Here is an 18,535-nt window from a genome sequence, read left to right as displayed (position 1 = left end):
GTGAGTATATGAATGAAAAACAACAGTAGAGGTAAAAAGGTGGCCCAAGAAAATAACCGGTAGTGTAGAGTGCTAAATGGGAAGATAAGATGAAAATGTGTAGCAGAGCAAATGACTGTCAGTCTGTCTTACTGTGCTGCAATGTGAATCAAAGGATGCTGATCTGGGATGGGGTGTGTTTTATAGAGTGATTTACAGGCATGTCCACTTGACAAAGCACATTAGGTGTGTAGTTTTTAAATCCAACCGCCAGGACCTGGTGGCATCTGTGGACACAACGCCAACATTACAGACCGCCGCGGTCCCCCGGTAAACCACTGTGGCCGGCTCTTCAGACAACACAACGCGTAATACAGCGGGGGGTAGATTGCTGGTGCAGCAGTGTCATAGACGACTAAGCAGTCGGGCCGCCAAACTCTTAATCGGGCCCTTTGTCTTCTTACGCTAGCTGTCCTCTATGTACTATAAATTACCACAATACTCCCAATTAATAATTCATGTACTTTCTCTGTTACAGATGAACATGAAGACAGGAAAAGGGTGGGTAGACCTTGGAAAACCTTCCCTTGCTGAAGAATTTCTACAAATTGCAGCCAATGTAAGTTTAATACTGGGGAATTGAATTTTGACAAAACTGAATTTCTAAGCTCTAAATTACAGTGCCACATCTTTTTCAGTTCTTCTATATTTTCCACTGATACACCTACTAAAAACAAATATCATAAACACACAGCCAAATGAGTAGAAAGTCATATGCTCATACGTGTCAACCATGCCATTCAGGCGGTAAGCTGAGGCTTTTGAGCCAGTCCTAAAGCCTATGGATTTAACATTGTAATTCCACGGATTTTTGAGAGGCCTTTGCTGCCAACTGCTGAGTGTATGTGAATTATTAAAAATATAAACAGGCTACCTGGGTTCTCTGAACGGTCATATTTGTCTCTATTCTAGCGGAAAAAGAAAAACACTTTGGAAATTCCTGTTTGTAGACTTGCTTCTGACACCTTAAGCAAACAGCATTGTAGCCAATACCTAATATATGCTTAGAGTGGGTCTGGGGTCTACCTTTTGCTTATGTGTCGATGACTTGCTTGTCTTTACTCCCTGTTCATGGGCTTGCCCCTCCCAGAAGACAATTTTGGCCTCCTTTTCTTTTGACTGGATCAGTTGTATCCTTCTGCTCACATCAGGGAACTGCATGTTTTCCTTTGCATGTTTCAATTACTTTTCTCTTAGAGCCCGAAAAGAGAGTGGATATCTTTCCTATTTTTCCTCTTTCTCCTGTGTTTTGGCTTACTCCCTTCCATATCTCTGTCATATCTCCCTGCTTGTTCTGTCTTTAGCTGTCATGTAAATATATACAATATATGAATACTCTCATGACATTTATGTTATCAATAAATTAGATACACAATTTGACCTGAATCTTTTGTCGTTCGATGTTGTGTAATACATCTGGGTGATAACTTGTATAATCCTGCAAGGTCTGGTCACTATAGTGGTCATATCTGATGTGGTCAGTACTGCAACAATGATCAAAGTCATCAGTAGCTTGGGACTATTTTCATTGCTCAGCTCGTAGCTCTCATTATAGAAAAGGTTGGAGAGCCCTTGTCTAAGCCATACTGAGCCCCTCCGCACAGCTGACTTGTGGCCAGTAGGTCAGAAAAGCCCTTTGCTCCCCATACCTTTTGACAAAAACCCAATGCCTGAAAGCCCTGTTGTGCAGGATTTCACAAGTAAAGTCAGTGAAAAATGCTTTTCTTTCAAATCCCCCCACAGGGAGGTGAAATATTTTCCTCAGCAAGCCCAGCTTTATGATTCTGCCTTAGGGGACACAGACAACATGATTTTACTGACTGGCTTCATGAACCCAAACATTACAAGACAGATAACCCAAAACAAAAGGATGCAGATAATGATGTGTTGCCTGCCGGCTTGGATGCCAACTATGCAGCTGTGCTATTGGCACCAGTGTAGTGCTTACAAGGCATGTCTGGATGCGATTCACTGTGTTTTCAGGAGATGTCCAAAGGTATCTGATGTATATGCCCTTTAATAGATCTAGAATGTTCAGAGAAAAGGCTGACTCAGCGCTTGTTTCGTTCAAAGAGAGTCACTCCAGCCAGATAATTCCACAAGCAATGTAGAAAGTTCATGCGCTACATCAAAGGCCTAGCTTACATCAGAGGCCTAGCTTACATCAGAGGCCTAGCTTACATCAGAGTCCTAGCTTACATCAGAGGCCTAGCTTACTGGCAGCAACAGCCTTTCCAGATGGTGCAGCAGCAAACACTGTCATTTCGGGGCAAAGACCGTTGTGGTGGCCAAAGCCATTCACACCAGTAGGGGTACAGTCACCCGGGATGGGGCAGGATACACTATTTCCTCCCCAGCTGGAAATCCATCACTTCAGGTAGATGGATTTTACAAATTGTTTAATTGGGCTATGCCCTGCCTTTCACTTTGCCATCTCCTCTGGTTCTCCCCGCACCAAAACAATTTTTGGCAAATCACGTCTCAATCAATCACCTGCTTAAGCTTTCTGGGGGGCGGCAGATAGTAGATTTGCCCTGATTAGTGGATTGCTCGTAAACTGCCTCCATGGGGGTTAGAAAGTCTACCATACAGCAGGGATTTCACATAAGGGCACATGAAAGGGATGGGTGGCCCATTGGCCCATATTCCCACCCCAGGAGGGGGCGTTACATTCTTTCTGTCCCCTGGGAAGCGTATTGTGGCAACACTGTGGAAGAAGCTGAAATCACACTACACACCAGGAAAATCATTACAAAAACATAGCAGTGAGGGTGGCCCACCTTGGCATAAAATGGCAATATATTCTTTCTGTATTCCTACCTCCTAGAGGCCAGCTATTTATGATTAATGTCAGATTAATGTCAGAAGTCCCTACGCGCAGCGTCCACGCGCTGCGGCCGCGCCGAAGGTGCGCCAAAGGTAAGCCCGTCTACGCCCGTCCGCGCCTGGACCGGGCCCAGCGCCAGACCCCCCGCTCTATGCCGCTCCCAACCCCCCAGAGTAACTTATGATGCCACTACTCTCCTCGCCCTCAACCCCGGACGCACCCCACTTTGCTGCGAAGCTACCCCAGGACGTACCCACGGCCCATTCTCCTGCCTCTCCTGTAAGTTCAAATGCGTCAGGACCCTCACCAAACACACTTCCTCCATACACAGCTCCGAACCCAACGACTTGAAATGCATCCTACTGAACACCCGCTCGGTCCACAGACATGCAACCGAACTCTGGGACCTAATCGACACTACATCACCTGACATCGCCTTCCTTACTGAAACTTGGATGAATGCATCTTCTGCCCCCGACATCGCCATAGCCATACCGGACACTTACAAGATCATTCGAAAAGACCGCACCAATAAAAAAACTGGAGGAGGCATCGCCATCGTCCATAGAAACACCATCAAAATTACAACCAGCTCTGACGCCAATCTCGCAACCGCCGAGCACCTCCACTTTCAGATCCACACCGACCCCAGGACCACACTCAGGGGAACCCTCATTTACAGGCCCCCAGGCACCCGATCTCAATTCAGCGACGATATCACTGACTTCGTCAGCCCGCACGCCCTCGCCTCCGAGAACTACATTCTTCTAGGAGACCTCAACTACCACCTTGACAACATTCTCGACAACAACACCACCACCCTTCTGGACAACCTGTCCAATCTCGGACTCAAACAACTTGTTGACACCCCCACCCACATAGCCGGTCACACGCTCGACCCTATCTTCACCTCCAGCAAGCACATCTCCTTCGATCATACTACAGCCCTCCACTGGACAGATCACAGCTGTGTTCACTTCAGCTACAAAACAACCCGGACCCACAACCGTCCACAACCCATTCCCCGAAGAAAATGGAACAAAATCACCACCGAACAACTCCTCACATCACTCAACCAAAACACTCCCACCCTGGCAACGGACCCAGACCTAGCGGCCACCAACCTCAGGCAATGGATTACCCACAGTGCAGACGAACTAGCACCCCTGAAAAAACACCAGTCGAAATTATCCAGCAAAAAAGCTCCCTGGTTCAATGATGACCTTAAAAAATCCAAGAAGACATGCCGCACCCTGGAGAAGAATTGGAGAAAAGAACCAACCTCAGACAACATGGCCTCCCTCAAGACAGCCACCCGCAAACACCACCAACTGATCCGATCCACCAAGAAATCAGCACTGAAGGACCGTCTCGACAACAATTCTCATAACAGCAAGGAACTCTTCAATATCGTCAAAGAATTCACCAACCCTCCCGCAGCATCCAACGACATCACTAACTCCCAAGACCTCTGCAATGCGCTATCCTCCTTCTTCTACAACAAAATTGCCGACATCCACAACAGCTTCAAGAACACTCCCAATGACCAACTCACCCCACCCCCTTCAGATCCCACCCCTCCAACTAACTACCTCAACTCCTGGAACCCAATCACCATTGAAGACACCATTCGCCTCATGAACTCAATCCACTCTGGCTCACCTTCTGACCCCTGCCCCCACTACATCTTCAACAAAGCTGACTCCATCATCGCTCCCCAACTCCGCGATGTCATCAACTGCTCCTTCGACTCCGCCACCTTTCCAGAAATATGGAAACACGCCGAACTTAGCGCCCTTCTGAAAAAACCAACAGCAGACCCCTCAGATCTGAAAAACTACCGACCCATTTCCCTCCTCCCTTTCCCGGCCAAAGTCATCGAGAAAGCCGTCAATAGCCAACTAGCAGCCTTCCTTGAATCCAACAACTCCCTAGATCCCTCACAGAACGGCTTTCGAGCTAAACACAGCACGGAAACCGCCCTCATTGCAGCGACCGACGACATCCGAGCACTCCTGGACAACGGTGAAACAGTGGCCCTCATTCTACTCGACCTCTCCGCCGCCTTAGACACTGTCTGTCACAACACCCTCATACAACGCCTCAACAACATCGGCATACAAGGAAAAGCCTTGGACTGGATCATCTCATTCCTAGCCGGGAGAACACAGAGAGTCCGACTCCCCCCATTCTACTCAGAGCCCACCGAAGTCATCTGCGGCGTACCTCAAGGCTCCTCACTCAGTCCCACCCTCTTCAACGTCTACATGAGTCCCCTCGCCTCCATCGCACGTCAACACAACCTCAACATCATCTCCTACGCCGACGACACCCAGCTAATCCTTTCCCTCACCAAAGACCCCAACACCGCCAAAAACAACCTTCACGAAGGCATGAAAGAAGTAGCCGAATGGATGAAACAGAGCCGCTTAAAACTCAACTCAGACAAGACGGAGGTGCTCATCCTAGGATCCTCCCCCTCAGCTTGGGACGACTCCTGGTGGCCTTCCGCTTTGGGATCTGCGCCCACACCCACAGACCATGCACGTAACCTTGGCTTCATTCTAGACTCCTCCCTCTCAATGTCCAGACAAGTCAACGCCGTATCGTCCTCTTGCTTCAACGTCCTCCGCATTCTCAAAAAGATCTTCCGCTGGATCCCCCTCGAAACAAGAAAGACTGTCACCCATGCTCTGGTCACGAGTCGACTGGACTATGGCAACTCACTCTACGCAGGAATTACAACAAAACTGCAGAAAAAGCTCCAGCGCATCCAAAACGCGTCAGCGAGACTCATATTAGACATCCCGCGCCAAGAGCACATCACCGGTCACTTAAAAAACCTCCACTGGCTCCCCGTCAACAAAAGAATTACTTTCCGCCTTCTTACCCACGCACACAAGGCCCTTTATAATCTTGGACCCGAATGCCTCAACACCCGACTGTCCTTCTACTATCCCACCCGCCAACTAAGATCATCCAATCAAGCCCTCGCCGCAGTCCCGCGCATCCAAAAAACCACCATGGGTGGCAGATCCTTCTCCTTCCTGGCAGCCAAGACCTGGAACTCACTCCCCACACACCTCCGCCTTACTCAGAATCACATCTCCTTCAGAAAAGAACTGAAAATATGGCTATTCGATAAAAAGTAAACCCCCCCCCAAGCGCCTTGAGACCCTCTGGGTGAGTAGTGCGCTTTATAAATGCATGAACTTGAGCTATGGGGTGTGCCCCCAGTTTGGCATCCAATGGGACAGAAACTTACTAGGCACCAGGGTTTTCAATATGGCACCGAAGCAAACCAAAGGATGGGTGTAATGCCTGGTATCAGGCCTGTCGTGTAGTTCCTATAAACATATATAGGATCTGCACGTTTAGACAACAATGACTGTGGGCTTGGTGTCCAGCCTGATTCAGTACACCCCCACCGGGTATGTTCGCCTGTATACCAGCTTGCTCACAGTGCCACTAGAAAACCCTCTCACCAGGAGAGAATACTCCCCCGGTGCCAAACTTTGGAAGGTCCTTGAACAACTAGGAATCCCCCCTTACCTATTGTCTTTGATCATTCGCCTCCATACAGGTAACTTTGCCCAAGTTAGGCATGAGAAGCTTGGGGAATTACCCCTCGTTCCCAGTTGATAGAGGTTTAAGGCAGGGGTGCGTGTTGGCCCCAACCCTGTTTTGCCTTTTTGTTAATGCCCTGGTGGCCCAACTTAACGTGGTAGTGGATAACGATGCCCCCAAGTTGGTGCATGGTAAGGTCCCAGCAATGATGTTTGCTGATGACACTTTGCTGTTATCAAAGTCCCCTATGGGGGATCTAGGGGGGACCTATAACAACTTATAGCAACTCCTATCATGTACCGCCTAGTCCTGTGGTTGAGATTTACCAGGTACAAGTTAGGAATGCCGTAATGTATGGGGCTGAACTTTGGGGTCATTGTCCCATTGCTGGTTTGTCACGGATAGAGAACAGATTTATGAGACAGTTGTTGGGCTTACCATTGAGCTCACCCCTTATACCAATACATCTACATCTGGGCATTAGACCTATTGCTGATGAGGTCGGGTTGAGGCCACTAACTTTTTGGCGTAGACTGTGGGTGACCCCGGAGCTAGCAGATTACCAGTCTGAGCTAAAGGGGATAATGGGTCTCCCGGGGGTAGCTAACCTACCATGGTTTTCATACATAAAAAATGCATCCCTTAGGATTCGTATTCCCGACTTGTGGAGCAATCCCGAGGTGGCATGTTTGACAATCTCACATCTAGGATTGATAAGAGCCTACCGATCTGCTAAGCTCTCTGACATCCAGGGGAATCCCAATCTTGGTCACTTAACGGTTGATTTTCTGAATTTTAAAACTGACTATTTTATAGAGCCATTTATAGATGTCATTCAACCCAACGTGGCAAGGAAGCTGTATATTCAGTTTTGAACAGGAACTCTGCCATCGCATTCTTTCACTAACAAATGGCAGAAAGTGCCTCCTCTTGGATGCCCCGCTTGTACCTGTTCAGATGAGACGGTTATTCATGTTTTCTTCTGTTGCCCAGACTATACAAAGGCTAGACAGCGCTGGCCCGTACCGCTTTGTAGAAATCTAGGGTGTAATCAATGTTTAGAGACTTTCAGAATTTTACGAAATGACACACACCCACCTATTGTGTTTGCAATGTCCAGTTTTTTTAATTCAATGTGGCAGAGTCGTAGGGGATTCTTAAGTCTATCATTGTAGGTAGTAATCTCCTCCATTGAGCATTGATTCGTATTTTACCATTATTATTTTTTTAAGTATTTTTTAATGTTTCTAGCTGTTCTTATCGTTTTAAACTTATAACAATGTATTATTGTATTACTCCTTTTCCATTGGTGGTATAGACAGTTAATTGATCTAATTTTAAAAAAATGTTTAAAATTGTCTTTTTTCTTTTTTTGTATTGTTTGCTTTTTATTTTCTGTAATGACCGAAATATAAAGTTTTTGGAATTGGAATTGGAATAGTTCTTGGCAGCTATCGAACATGACAACCCTGATCCCTCAGGATCGTGGAAACAGTGCGATATTTTTCACTTGGTCACTCGTGCTCACTTGGTCTCAGATGGATACACAGAATAAATGGTGGGGACATTTTTCAGTAAGCATTTATTGAACCAGCGTCATTCTAGTGTAAAATAGGTGTGCTGAAACAACAATAAGACAGTAACAGATATAAATGATTATAAGCACCAACAGGGTAAAAGGATGGTAGATTTCTACCATCGTGGTAAAACAATTAATACAGGCAAGTATATAAAATACATGACAGTAATGAATGCGTACTCATACAATGCAACCCTAACTAGATGTACTTAAGCGTACCTAGCATGTATGTAGGTGTAAAGCCAAGAGTCCCTCTAGGATAAAGTCAACCCTGTTACCTTAACCCCTTCAGCGCTAATGACAAGGGTAACTCGTCATGGACTTTCCATTGATTTCAATGGAAAGTCAATGGAGCTCATCGAACACCCTTAGCAGCCAAGTGGTTAAGTGAGAGACTGTGGGACCCCATCTTGGTCTCGAGATGGACACCCCGCAAGGTATGTCAGACCACTGGGAGCTGAAGTGTCTGCGTGCAGGAACCTCAGCGTCTTGCGTCAGTGTGTTGGCATGGAAGTCCTTTTATCTTCTGACTACCTCAGCAAGATATGATGTTTATATACCCAAAGTGGTACCCTCAGGGGTTCTACCTTGCAGTGTCATGTCAAACTTAGGATGACGGATGGAATGACCCTTACAACATAGTTATTATGCAGGAGATGGTAGTCCTGCTGTGTTTCCAAGAATCCTCATGCATAATGGATGAGGCTAGTTTTATGGGAAACCCCTACGTCCTGAAAGCAGTATCGTAGCTAGGTAAAAGGTCAGTCCCAAGACCGTTATGCAGTGTAATGGTAGTGGAGAATATAGGTGATAGATACCTGAGCCTATATTGGTGTACATATATGAAACATACCAGGCCAGCCTCTCATCCCAGAAGGGGCAATAGAGTCTCTCTGTCCTCCCCAATCTGCTACTGGGAACAGATAGAGCATTTGCCTCCTCTGGGAGAAAAGAACACTAAACACTGTGATTTTGCATTTGGGCAAACAAAAGGGGTGGGGGCGTTCCACCATGCCGTTGGGCCATGCATTCAGCCCAAAAGGGGCTCCAATCTCTTTCTGACCCCTGGGCAGATAGGGCACTTGCCCCCTGTGAGGCAGAAAGCCCACTTGACACCAGGTAAAAAATAGGCACAATAAAATTAGTAGGCCGTGCCCTCACCCCAGAACAGTGCAATAGTCTTCTCTGCACCTCTTGGGACTTAAACACCCCCTTCCCTATCTCAAATTAGGACATTTGATTTGTTTGGGTGTAGTTGTTATATGTGAGCTATCAGAATAGAGGTCAATCCCAATATTGTCTGACTTGCCATATTGAACAGCTGCATTGTTCAGCATTGGTCAGCCGGCAACCAGGGTAACCTGCCAAAGCTAGATAATTTTTAAAACCGGACACCAAGGGAAGGTTTGGGAGAAGTAATTTTGGGGCCACCACTCTCCCTGTTCCATCCTGTCACACCCCTTCAGGGTACCTTTTGCAATTTTGCTTGATCTATGACTGTTTTTATACTCACATTCCTGCTCCTGCAGGAGGCAAATCTTTAAGTGTAGGCACATGAAATGTGAGGGTTTACATAATTTACATAGCAATTTCATTATTCAGAGACAGTGCAGCTTTATTAGCCATCTCATCAGCAAATGCATTATCTCATGACATTGTATCTTGAAAGGATTGGTGAGCATTCAGCTTAACAATGGCAATTGCACATGATAATGTGAGAGCCTCTTACAAGTGTTTCCACGTATGCCTCATTCTGTATAAGAGTTCCAGCAGAACTAAGGGAACCTCTCTGCATCCATAATTGTTCAAAATTGTGGGCCAGATCAAACGCATACTTAGAATCATTAAACACAGTGACAAAATATAAAATACATGCATGTGTGAGAGCAACAAGTTCTGCCACTTGAGCAGAATGAAACCGAGGCAATAGTCATACAGCTAGTCCGCCACTGCAGGCTAGTTGAGCAGTCCTGCACTCACTCCTAGCCTGATTTCCACATTGGAAGCAATGGCAAGGTTACCACTTCCCCTGTACATGTGTGTATGTAAGTAACCCCTCAGACAGGCCTACTGAGCCTTAAAAACAGGGTGCGACATATGCCACTGGTTGGACATGTACTGAACATGTCCTGACAAAAAAAAGTCATAAAACTACTGTTTTTACTGTGGAAAGACTTGGTCACCCAATTGACGAGTATAGGGTTATACGCTGAACCCTCTGCTGTGCTAACTCCTGGACAGTGCCACCAAAGTGGACATTAAAAGGTATCAAACAACTCGTTATATTAAGCCCACTTTGTATCTCAAGTCGAAATGAATGTAACTGGAGTGTGCATCTTTAATAAAGCTGGCCACTTTGTTGCCTTCCAAACTCATATGCCTTCCTGGGCACACAGGGGGACTGCTTCTCGAGGCAGTTTTTTGCCCTCATGGGGAGATGTGCTAAAGACTCTCAGGAAGGGGAACAATGGGGAATTGCAGGCCGGGGGACGTCACCTCCTTCCTGCAGGAAGCCACTTGGGTGTTCGCCCCAAAAGGCAGTCTTAAAAGATGAAGCTGCCTTTGAAGGACAGATGTGTAACACCATAAGGTAGGGCTGTCCCATTGTTACGGTAGACATGCTGGCACAGGAAGCAGAGAGGGGAAACTAGTTACCAAAATGGTTTCCCAGGGGCGTGTCCCTAGGTGTGGGCTAGTAACGTTTGAACACTGAGAGAGGGGTCTCGCCATCTTGAGAGTTGGCAGAATAGTGCAAACTAGGATAGCCATATGTCACACTCAACAGGAAGTGATCTTCAGGTGGGAGGGATCCTGGTAGTCCATTGGCTGCAAACTGCATCCTGCCCTCAAGACATTTTCTGAGCATAAGTGGGGCACCCCTGGCACACAGACCTCAGATCTTGATCATCTTGGAAGAAGGATTGCCCTGTTACACTGAGGGACCAGCAAAGAGAGGCTACATCGATTAAGACTGCACATGCTGTACTTGGTGGCTAGTGAATAGAGGGACGTGCTTGCTGTGTCCTGCTCAAGGACAATCGGTCTCCAGAGCCCATTCAATGCAAGAGAATTCCAAGTGCCAGCTGACTGGCTGGTCCGCAGCACAGGGACACAACAGCTGCAGAAGCCTGCTGGGGCAAGTTGGTAGTCCAAAGTCTTCAAGTTGCTATGACCGCGTCGTGCAGCACCAAAGACCAAGACCCGGCGCACACAGTTGTACTCAAGTTAGCTGAACCTAAGAGTGCTGTCGGAGAGTTTCTAGGACCCTCAGAAGGGGAGTTATCAACTCAGGAAGGACTGAGCTGTCACCGCATCAACGGGCGACTGGTAGTCCAGTGATGACTGGACTCCGACCAGACAGGAGAGGACTTCAGGGGACGTCGACCTACATTCTTATAAAAAAAACTGACTTTTTATAAATTGGTGTTGGATTTCTTGAGAGGCGTATCGATTTCTTCTTCAATTGTCTTGGTGTTGTTTAAATACTTAACACTTGTTCCTCTGTGTAAGCCTTGCTGCTCAGTACCACAGTCCCCTGAGTTGTGCTGAGGGTTCTACAGATGGAACCTACTGGACCTAAACGCGTTGGTACGTTTATTGCATGGTGAGGTCGCACAACCACACCATATAATACCCCCCATTTCCTTTCAGTAGCAATATTTCCTATTGGAAAAATTGTCTAATGGACAAATGTTGACCTTAAATGGTGAGAGGTACAGTGGCTACAGAATGAGGAACAGCCACTATTAATTAACCTCAACTGCTGAGGCTTTTCAACACCCAGTTCCTTGCCCTTTTTGCTATTTGGCATGCTTCATGCTCACGCCCTCATAATTTTTTCACATAAAGTAGTCAATCCAAAGTTGCATTTGTTTTTTCCAACATCCTGGGATTCTAAAGGCACTCAGAGTTGAGGATACCTTTGTAGGGCACAGAGAAAATAGCCAAAATAGAGATAAATTGTAGGTTTTTTTTAGGGGGAGAAATGGGAAAAGTACAATACAAGAAGGATCGCTGACACATTATCGAAACCATAAATATCGTGATACCGAAATATTGTGTCAAAAATATAAATCACAAACATATTGTTTTCCTATACATATATTGATCAGTACAGAAATATGGAGAAACAAATTTATCGTTTTACACTAACATAGAAAAATATATACAGAAATATAAATTTTCACTATATATGTAGTTTAAGTTAGTAAAACCTAAATATTTTTACATATGGCATTAATCTAATGTAAATTAAACATGTTTAAATATTATTTAAAAATATATAAATATGTATTAATTTACACAAACACACACATTTGTATGTAAATGTAAATGTATGAAACTTATATAGCGCAGGACTTACCCTGGGGCATCTCCGCGCTTGCTTAGGGAACCCGTCCTGGTATTCCCCTGTGAGAAACCCCGGCAGGGTATCCACAAGGTGAAAGCCAGGCATCCCGCCGCGAGGGGCCGATGTGGAGATTAAGCAAGCTATTGCCCAGAGTCGCAGGGTGTGACCCCGTGAGTCGAGTAGGCACCGGAGCGAGAATTGTCGAGGCCGTGGAATTTATGAGCCCGAGACCCGCCGAGGCGGGGAATCGAACCCTGGTCCACGGTTGATCTCAGATTCCGGGTCTGCCGCCTCTAACCACTGAGCCACACTTCTCCACTATCAAAGAGTGTATTTTTCTTTACCCATATATGATGTTAGACTATTTTAGAAAATATAAATGTTAACTTATATTATAATTTTATAATTGTTTTTAAATTGACCAATGTAACAATGATATAATTACATACACATAAAAATGTAAACGTACAAATAAACTGCAAAACCTTTAAATAAAATGTCCAGTTTAATAATACATGAAATGTAAACAATATATAAAAATATGTATTACAAAAAATATCTTACAAATCACATAACTTCATATATATATATAAAACTTTAATTTAAATAAACAAACTGTCAGTGCAACAGTAGGGAAAGCATTGGACTCAGGAATGGTTACATTTATTATTTCCACTCCAGTCTATGCAGCAGTTCAGTAGGGAAAGCGTTGGACTCAGGAGGTATAATTACTACTTACACTCCAGTCTGTTCAACAGTAGGGAAAGTGTTGGACTCAAGAGAAGTAAGATTTACTATTCCCACTCCAGTCAGTGCAACAGTAGCGAAAGCATTGGACTCAGGAGGGGTTAAATGTACTATTCCCACTCCAGTATGTGCAACAGCAGGGAAAGTGTTTGACTCAGGAGGGGTAAAATCTACTATTCCCACTCCAGTATGTGAAACAGTAGGGAAAGCATTAGACTCAGGAGGGGTAAAATGTACTATTCCCACTTCAGTCAGTGCAACAGTAGAGAACTCGTAGGACTCAGAAGAGGTAACATTTGCTATTCCCATTCCACTCTGTCCAACAGTAGGGAAAGTGTTAAACTTGGGACGAGTTAAATGTACTGTTCCGAAGAACCGGGCCTTATGGGCCTGGCGGCGCAGGGCACGCCTTAAATCTCCAAGTTCACCTGCCTTGTCGGACAGAGACACGAGACACTCTGTTAGGCGTAGAAAACCAGGTTTATTAGCTGCAGCTAAGCACAGTTGTCCCAGAAGTACAGAGTAGGTTCTTAGGAGACTGCCACTTTTACTCTGTGGCACACAAACTTTTATAACACACATATTTACAACGTATACTCCCAATACATACAAGGCTAGCCAATAGGAAAAGTTGGAAAACAAGCTATCAAGTGTCCCAAATACGCCCTTCTTTCAGACCCTTTGTTTCACCCCTCCCCACAGGTTAATCAGTGCTAGTGCCTGTAATCCAATTTGCAGGTGGCAGGACGTATTTGTGTGCCTCAAAGGATAGTTGTGTAACAAGAGAATACAAGGAGAGAATAGCGAAGGCCAGTCGGATAAGATAAAGTAAAGAGAGCCAAACAGTCAGTCGAGACAGTGATCAATCTGTTCTCAGGACACCCCCGCGCCGCACGGCCACCAGCTGTGTGTGTGCCCCTCGCTGCTGCTCGCAGCCTCGTTGTGCGGTCTGCCTTGCCGCCCTAGCTGCCTGCCTCGCTGTTCCCTGCCCAGCAGTTCCGCCGTATTTTGGTGGTCCATTGTGGGTTTGTTGTATTCTCTATTTTGTATTCTGATTGCCTTCTGTATTACCTTTGCTGTTGTCCCCCTGTGCCTTGCCCGCCCCGCTCCCCGCTTCCCGCCGCCGTTCACGCGGCCACGCCCCCTTTTGTTTTGTGTCCTCCCCGCTCCCGCCTCCCAGCTGCTCCTCCCTCCCACTTAGCCTTAAATGGCGACCGCGCGGACGCGCAGCGGACACGCGCAGCGGGCGCGCCGATTGTGCGCCGAAGGTGCGCCAAAGGCAAGCCCGTCTGCACCCGTCCGCGCCTGGACCGCGCCCAGTGCCAGGACCCCTGGCCCCCACCAATGCAAGACGACCTGACAGACCTACGACGCCGCTGGCCTCAACGCACTCAATGCTGGCCGGAACCCCACCTGCTGCCGGGTCGCCCCAAACGCACTCACGGACCCTTCACCTGCAGAACCTGCAAGTTCACCTACCTCCGAACCGGCACCGCGCCCGCCAAGCCAAGCACCAGCAGCAACCACCTGAAGTGCATCCTGCTCAACACCCGCTCCGTCCACAGACACGCCGTGGAACTCTGGAACCTCCTCGACACAGCATCACCAGACATCGCCTTCCTCACGGAAACCTGGATGAACGCCTCCTCAGCCCCCGACATCGCCATCGCCATCCCGGACGGGTACAAGATCATCAGGATGGACCGCGTCAACCAGACCGGAGGAGGCATCGCCATCATCCACAAGAACACCATCCGCATCACGACCGACTCCAACGACACCTTCGCCGCCGCCGAGCACCTCCACTTCCAGATTCACACCGACCCAAAGACGACCCTCAGAGGCACCCTCATCTACAGACCCCCGGGACCACGCACACAATTCAGCGAAGACATCATGGACTTCATCAGCCCGCACGCCCTCCCCTCCGCCGACTACATCCTCCTAGGGGACCTCAACTTCCACTTGGAGAACAACAAGGACCGCAACACCGCCGCCCTGCTGGACAACCTCGCCAACCTCGGACTCAAGCAACTGGTGAACACCCCCACCCACTACGCCGGCCACACGCTTGATCCCGTCTTCTCATCCAGCAAGCACATCACCTTCAGCCACTCCACCGGACTCCACTGGACCGACCACAGCTGCGTCCACTTCAGCTTCAGAAAAACCACAACCCACCACCACCCGCAACAGGTTCCTCACAGGAGCTGGAGCAAGATCACCGCCGACCAGCTCACCACCTCCCTCATCCAGAACCCACCTGCCAGCACAACGGACCCCAACGAAGCAGCCCGCAACTTCACGCAGTGGCAGACCACCTGCGCCGACGACCTCGCACCACTGAATAACCCTCCCAGCAGACCCAGAAGCAAGAGGGCCCCATGGTTCACCGACAAACTCAAGGACTCCAAGAAGACCTGCCGCACCCTCGAGAAAGCCTGGCTCCTCGACCAGACCACTGACAACATGACCGCCCTCAAACACGCCACCCGCAAGCACCACCAGCTCATCCGCACCACCAAGAAGAAATCACTGAAGGAGAGACTGGACAACAACGCCCACGACAGCAAGGAACTCTACAGCATCGTCAAGGAGTTCTCCAACCCCAACACCGGCAACAACGACATCACTCCTTCACAAGATCTCTGCGACTCTCTCGCATCGTTCTTCCACCGCAAGATCACCGACATCCACAACAGTTTCGACACACCATCCACGCACCCAACCGTCGAACCAACGCACCCCACCGCCACCCTCCGCACCTGGACCACGGTGACCACCGAAGACACAGCCCGCACGATGAACACCATCCACTCCGGATCTCCAACCGACCCCTGCCCCCACCACGTCTTCAACAAGGCCGACTCCACCATCGCACCCCAACTCCGGGACGTCATCAACACCTCCTTCAACACCGCCACCTTCCCGGAGAGCTGGAAGCATGCCGAGCTCAGCGCCCTACTGAAGAAACCAACAGCGGACCCCACCGACCTCAAAAACTTCCGCCCCATCTCGCTCTCCCTTTCCCTGCCAAGGTCATCGAGAAGATCGACAACAGACAGCTTGCTGCCTTCCTCGAGACGAACGGATCCCTCGACCCCTCGCAGTCCGGCTTCAGAGCCAACCACAGCACCGAGACCGCCCTCATCGCAGCCACCGACGACATCCGAACCCTGCTCGACAACGGGGAAACAGCGGCACTCATCGTCCTGGACCTCTCTCCAGCGTTCGACACGGTCTGCCACCGCACCCTAGTCCAACGCCTCAGCAACACCGGCATCCAAGAGAAGGCACTGGAGTGGGTCATCTCGTACCTCGCCGGAAGAACACAGAGAGTCCGCCTCCCCCCGTTTCGATCCGAGGCCACCGAAGTCATCTGCGGCGTCCCGCAAGGCTCATCACTCAGCCCCACCCTCTTCAACGTCTACATGAGACCTCTTGCTGCCATCGCACGCCAACACAACCTCAACATCATCTCCTACGCCGACGACACCCAGCTGATCCTCTCCCTCACCAGAGACCCCGACACCGCCAGAACCAGCCTACACGAAGGGATGAAAGACGTCGCCGAGTGGATGAAGAACAGCCGCCTGAAACTGAACTCAGACAAGACGGAAGTCCTCATCCTGGGACCATCGCCCACCGCCTGGGACGACTCCTGGTGGCCCCCAGCCCTGGGCACCGCTCCCAAGCCAACAGACCACGCACGCAACCTGGGCTTCATCCTGGACTCCTCCCTCTCGATGACCAGACAAGTCAACGCCGTCTCCTCATCATGCTTTCACACCCTTTGCATGCTTCGCAAGATCTTCCGATGGATCCCGACAGAAACCAGGAAGACGGTCACCCAGGCCCTTGTCACCAGCCGACTGGACTACGGAAACACCCTCTATGCCGGTACCACAGCCAAGCTACAGAAAAAACTCCAACGCATCCATCACGCCTCCGCCCGACTCATCCTGGACATCCCCCGACGCAGCCACATCTCCGGCCACCTGAGGGACCTGCACTGGCTCCCCGTCAACAAGAGGATCACGTTCAGGCTCCTCACCCACGCACACAAGTCTCTCCACGACCTGGGGCCCAAGTACCTCAACGACCGCCTGACCTTCTACACGCCCACCCGCCAGCTACGGTCCACTAGCCTCGCCCTCGCCGCCGTTCCACGCATCCGAAGAGCCACCGCCGGAGGCAGATCCTTCTCCTACCTGGCGGCCAAGACATGGAACTCCTTCCCCATCCACATTCGGCTGACCCAGGACCACCTCGCCTTCAGGAGACAACTCAAGACCTGGCTGTTCGAGCAGTAGCGGACCCCCTCCCCCAAGCGCCTTGAGACCCTTCCGGGTGAGTAGTGCGCTATACAAGTGTTATGATTGATTGATTGAATCAGCCTAGACATGGATTAGTGGACTGGGCCAGACCCTGACATCGGTTTGGTAAACAAGTGCAGGGGGTTACTTTTTAACAGAAAAGACACGTAGCAGCTGGAAAAGGCAAAAACACTCCGTTCGCCGTGCTGCCTGAGTGAAGGCAACACAACATGGCGACGGGACAGATGGATAGAGGCCTACCCCCTAAAGGATAATACTTCTTTGTCCACTGCTAAAGCCCTCTTGAAGGAATTCTTCCCGAGGACACACCTTCTGCATAATTTGGCCTACAAATTCACTTACATTGTCACTCCGGTTTGCCGCATGGAATTTCTGCTTAATACCAAGACCCGCACACACCTTCTGCATAATTTGGGCTACAAATTCACTTCCATTGTCACTCCAGACAATTCGCGGCAAACCGAACCTCGGGAAGAATTCCTTCAAGAGGGCTTTAGCAGTGGACAAAGCAGTATTATCCTTTAGGGGGTAGGCCTCTATCCATCTGGAAAAGGCACACACCACCACCAGAACATACTTAAGGTTGTTGTAACGTTCCATATGAATGTAATCGATTTGTAATACCTCAAAAGGATGCGTAGGGGGAGCAAAATGACCTGCCGGAGTTGGGGTTCCCTTTCCTGGATTATGCATCAAACAAACGATACAATGTTTCACCACATTTTCCGCACATTTAGGGATACCTTCATTCTGCCATACTGGAGCCAGAAGTTTGCATATCCCTTTCGCACTGATATGGGCTGGACCATGCGCCATAGTAACTACAGGCAATACATAGGCGTCTGGTAACAGCCAACGCTGGTGTTCTGACAATTCCATCCAACACCCTGTCGCGTCCAACATTCCCGTACTTTCTCTCCACTTACTCAATTCCTTCTCTGTAGCCTCTTCTTGAATCATTCTCACACTTTCTATTGTGTCCTCACACATTCCTCCTTCTCTGACCCATCTTGCAGGGCCTGCAACATACATGCGACTTGTAGCATCTCTCGCTGTTTCTTTCGCTACCTCATCCGCAAAAGCATTCC

General features: G+C 48.7%; 1 protein-coding gene across 4 annotated transcripts in view; it reads left to right on the top strand.

The window, feature by feature from the left end:
* TEX11 (testis expressed 11) overlaps positions 1-18,535 on the top strand; it is an 853,291-nt gene that overhangs the window by 256,437 nt on the left and 578,319 nt on the right. For all 4 annotated transcript variants that reach the window (XM_078640006.1, XM_078640005.1, XM_078640008.1 and 1 more), the window contains one exon: positions 518-598. In XM_078640006.1, coding sequence (XP_078496132.1) covers positions 518-598 — 81 coding nt within the window. The remainder of the gene's footprint in view (positions 1-517; positions 599-18,535) is intronic.

Source organism: Lissotriton helveticus, chromosome 4_2, assembly GCF_964261635.1.
Source record: "Lissotriton helveticus chromosome 4_2, aLisHel1.1, whole genome shotgun sequence".
In the NCBI taxonomy this organism is placed as follows: domain Eukaryota; kingdom Metazoa; phylum Chordata; class Amphibia; order Caudata; family Salamandridae; genus Lissotriton; species Lissotriton helveticus.
The sequence above is the reverse complement of the archived record's forward strand: the minus strand, read 5'-3'. Positions and strand labels throughout refer to the sequence as shown.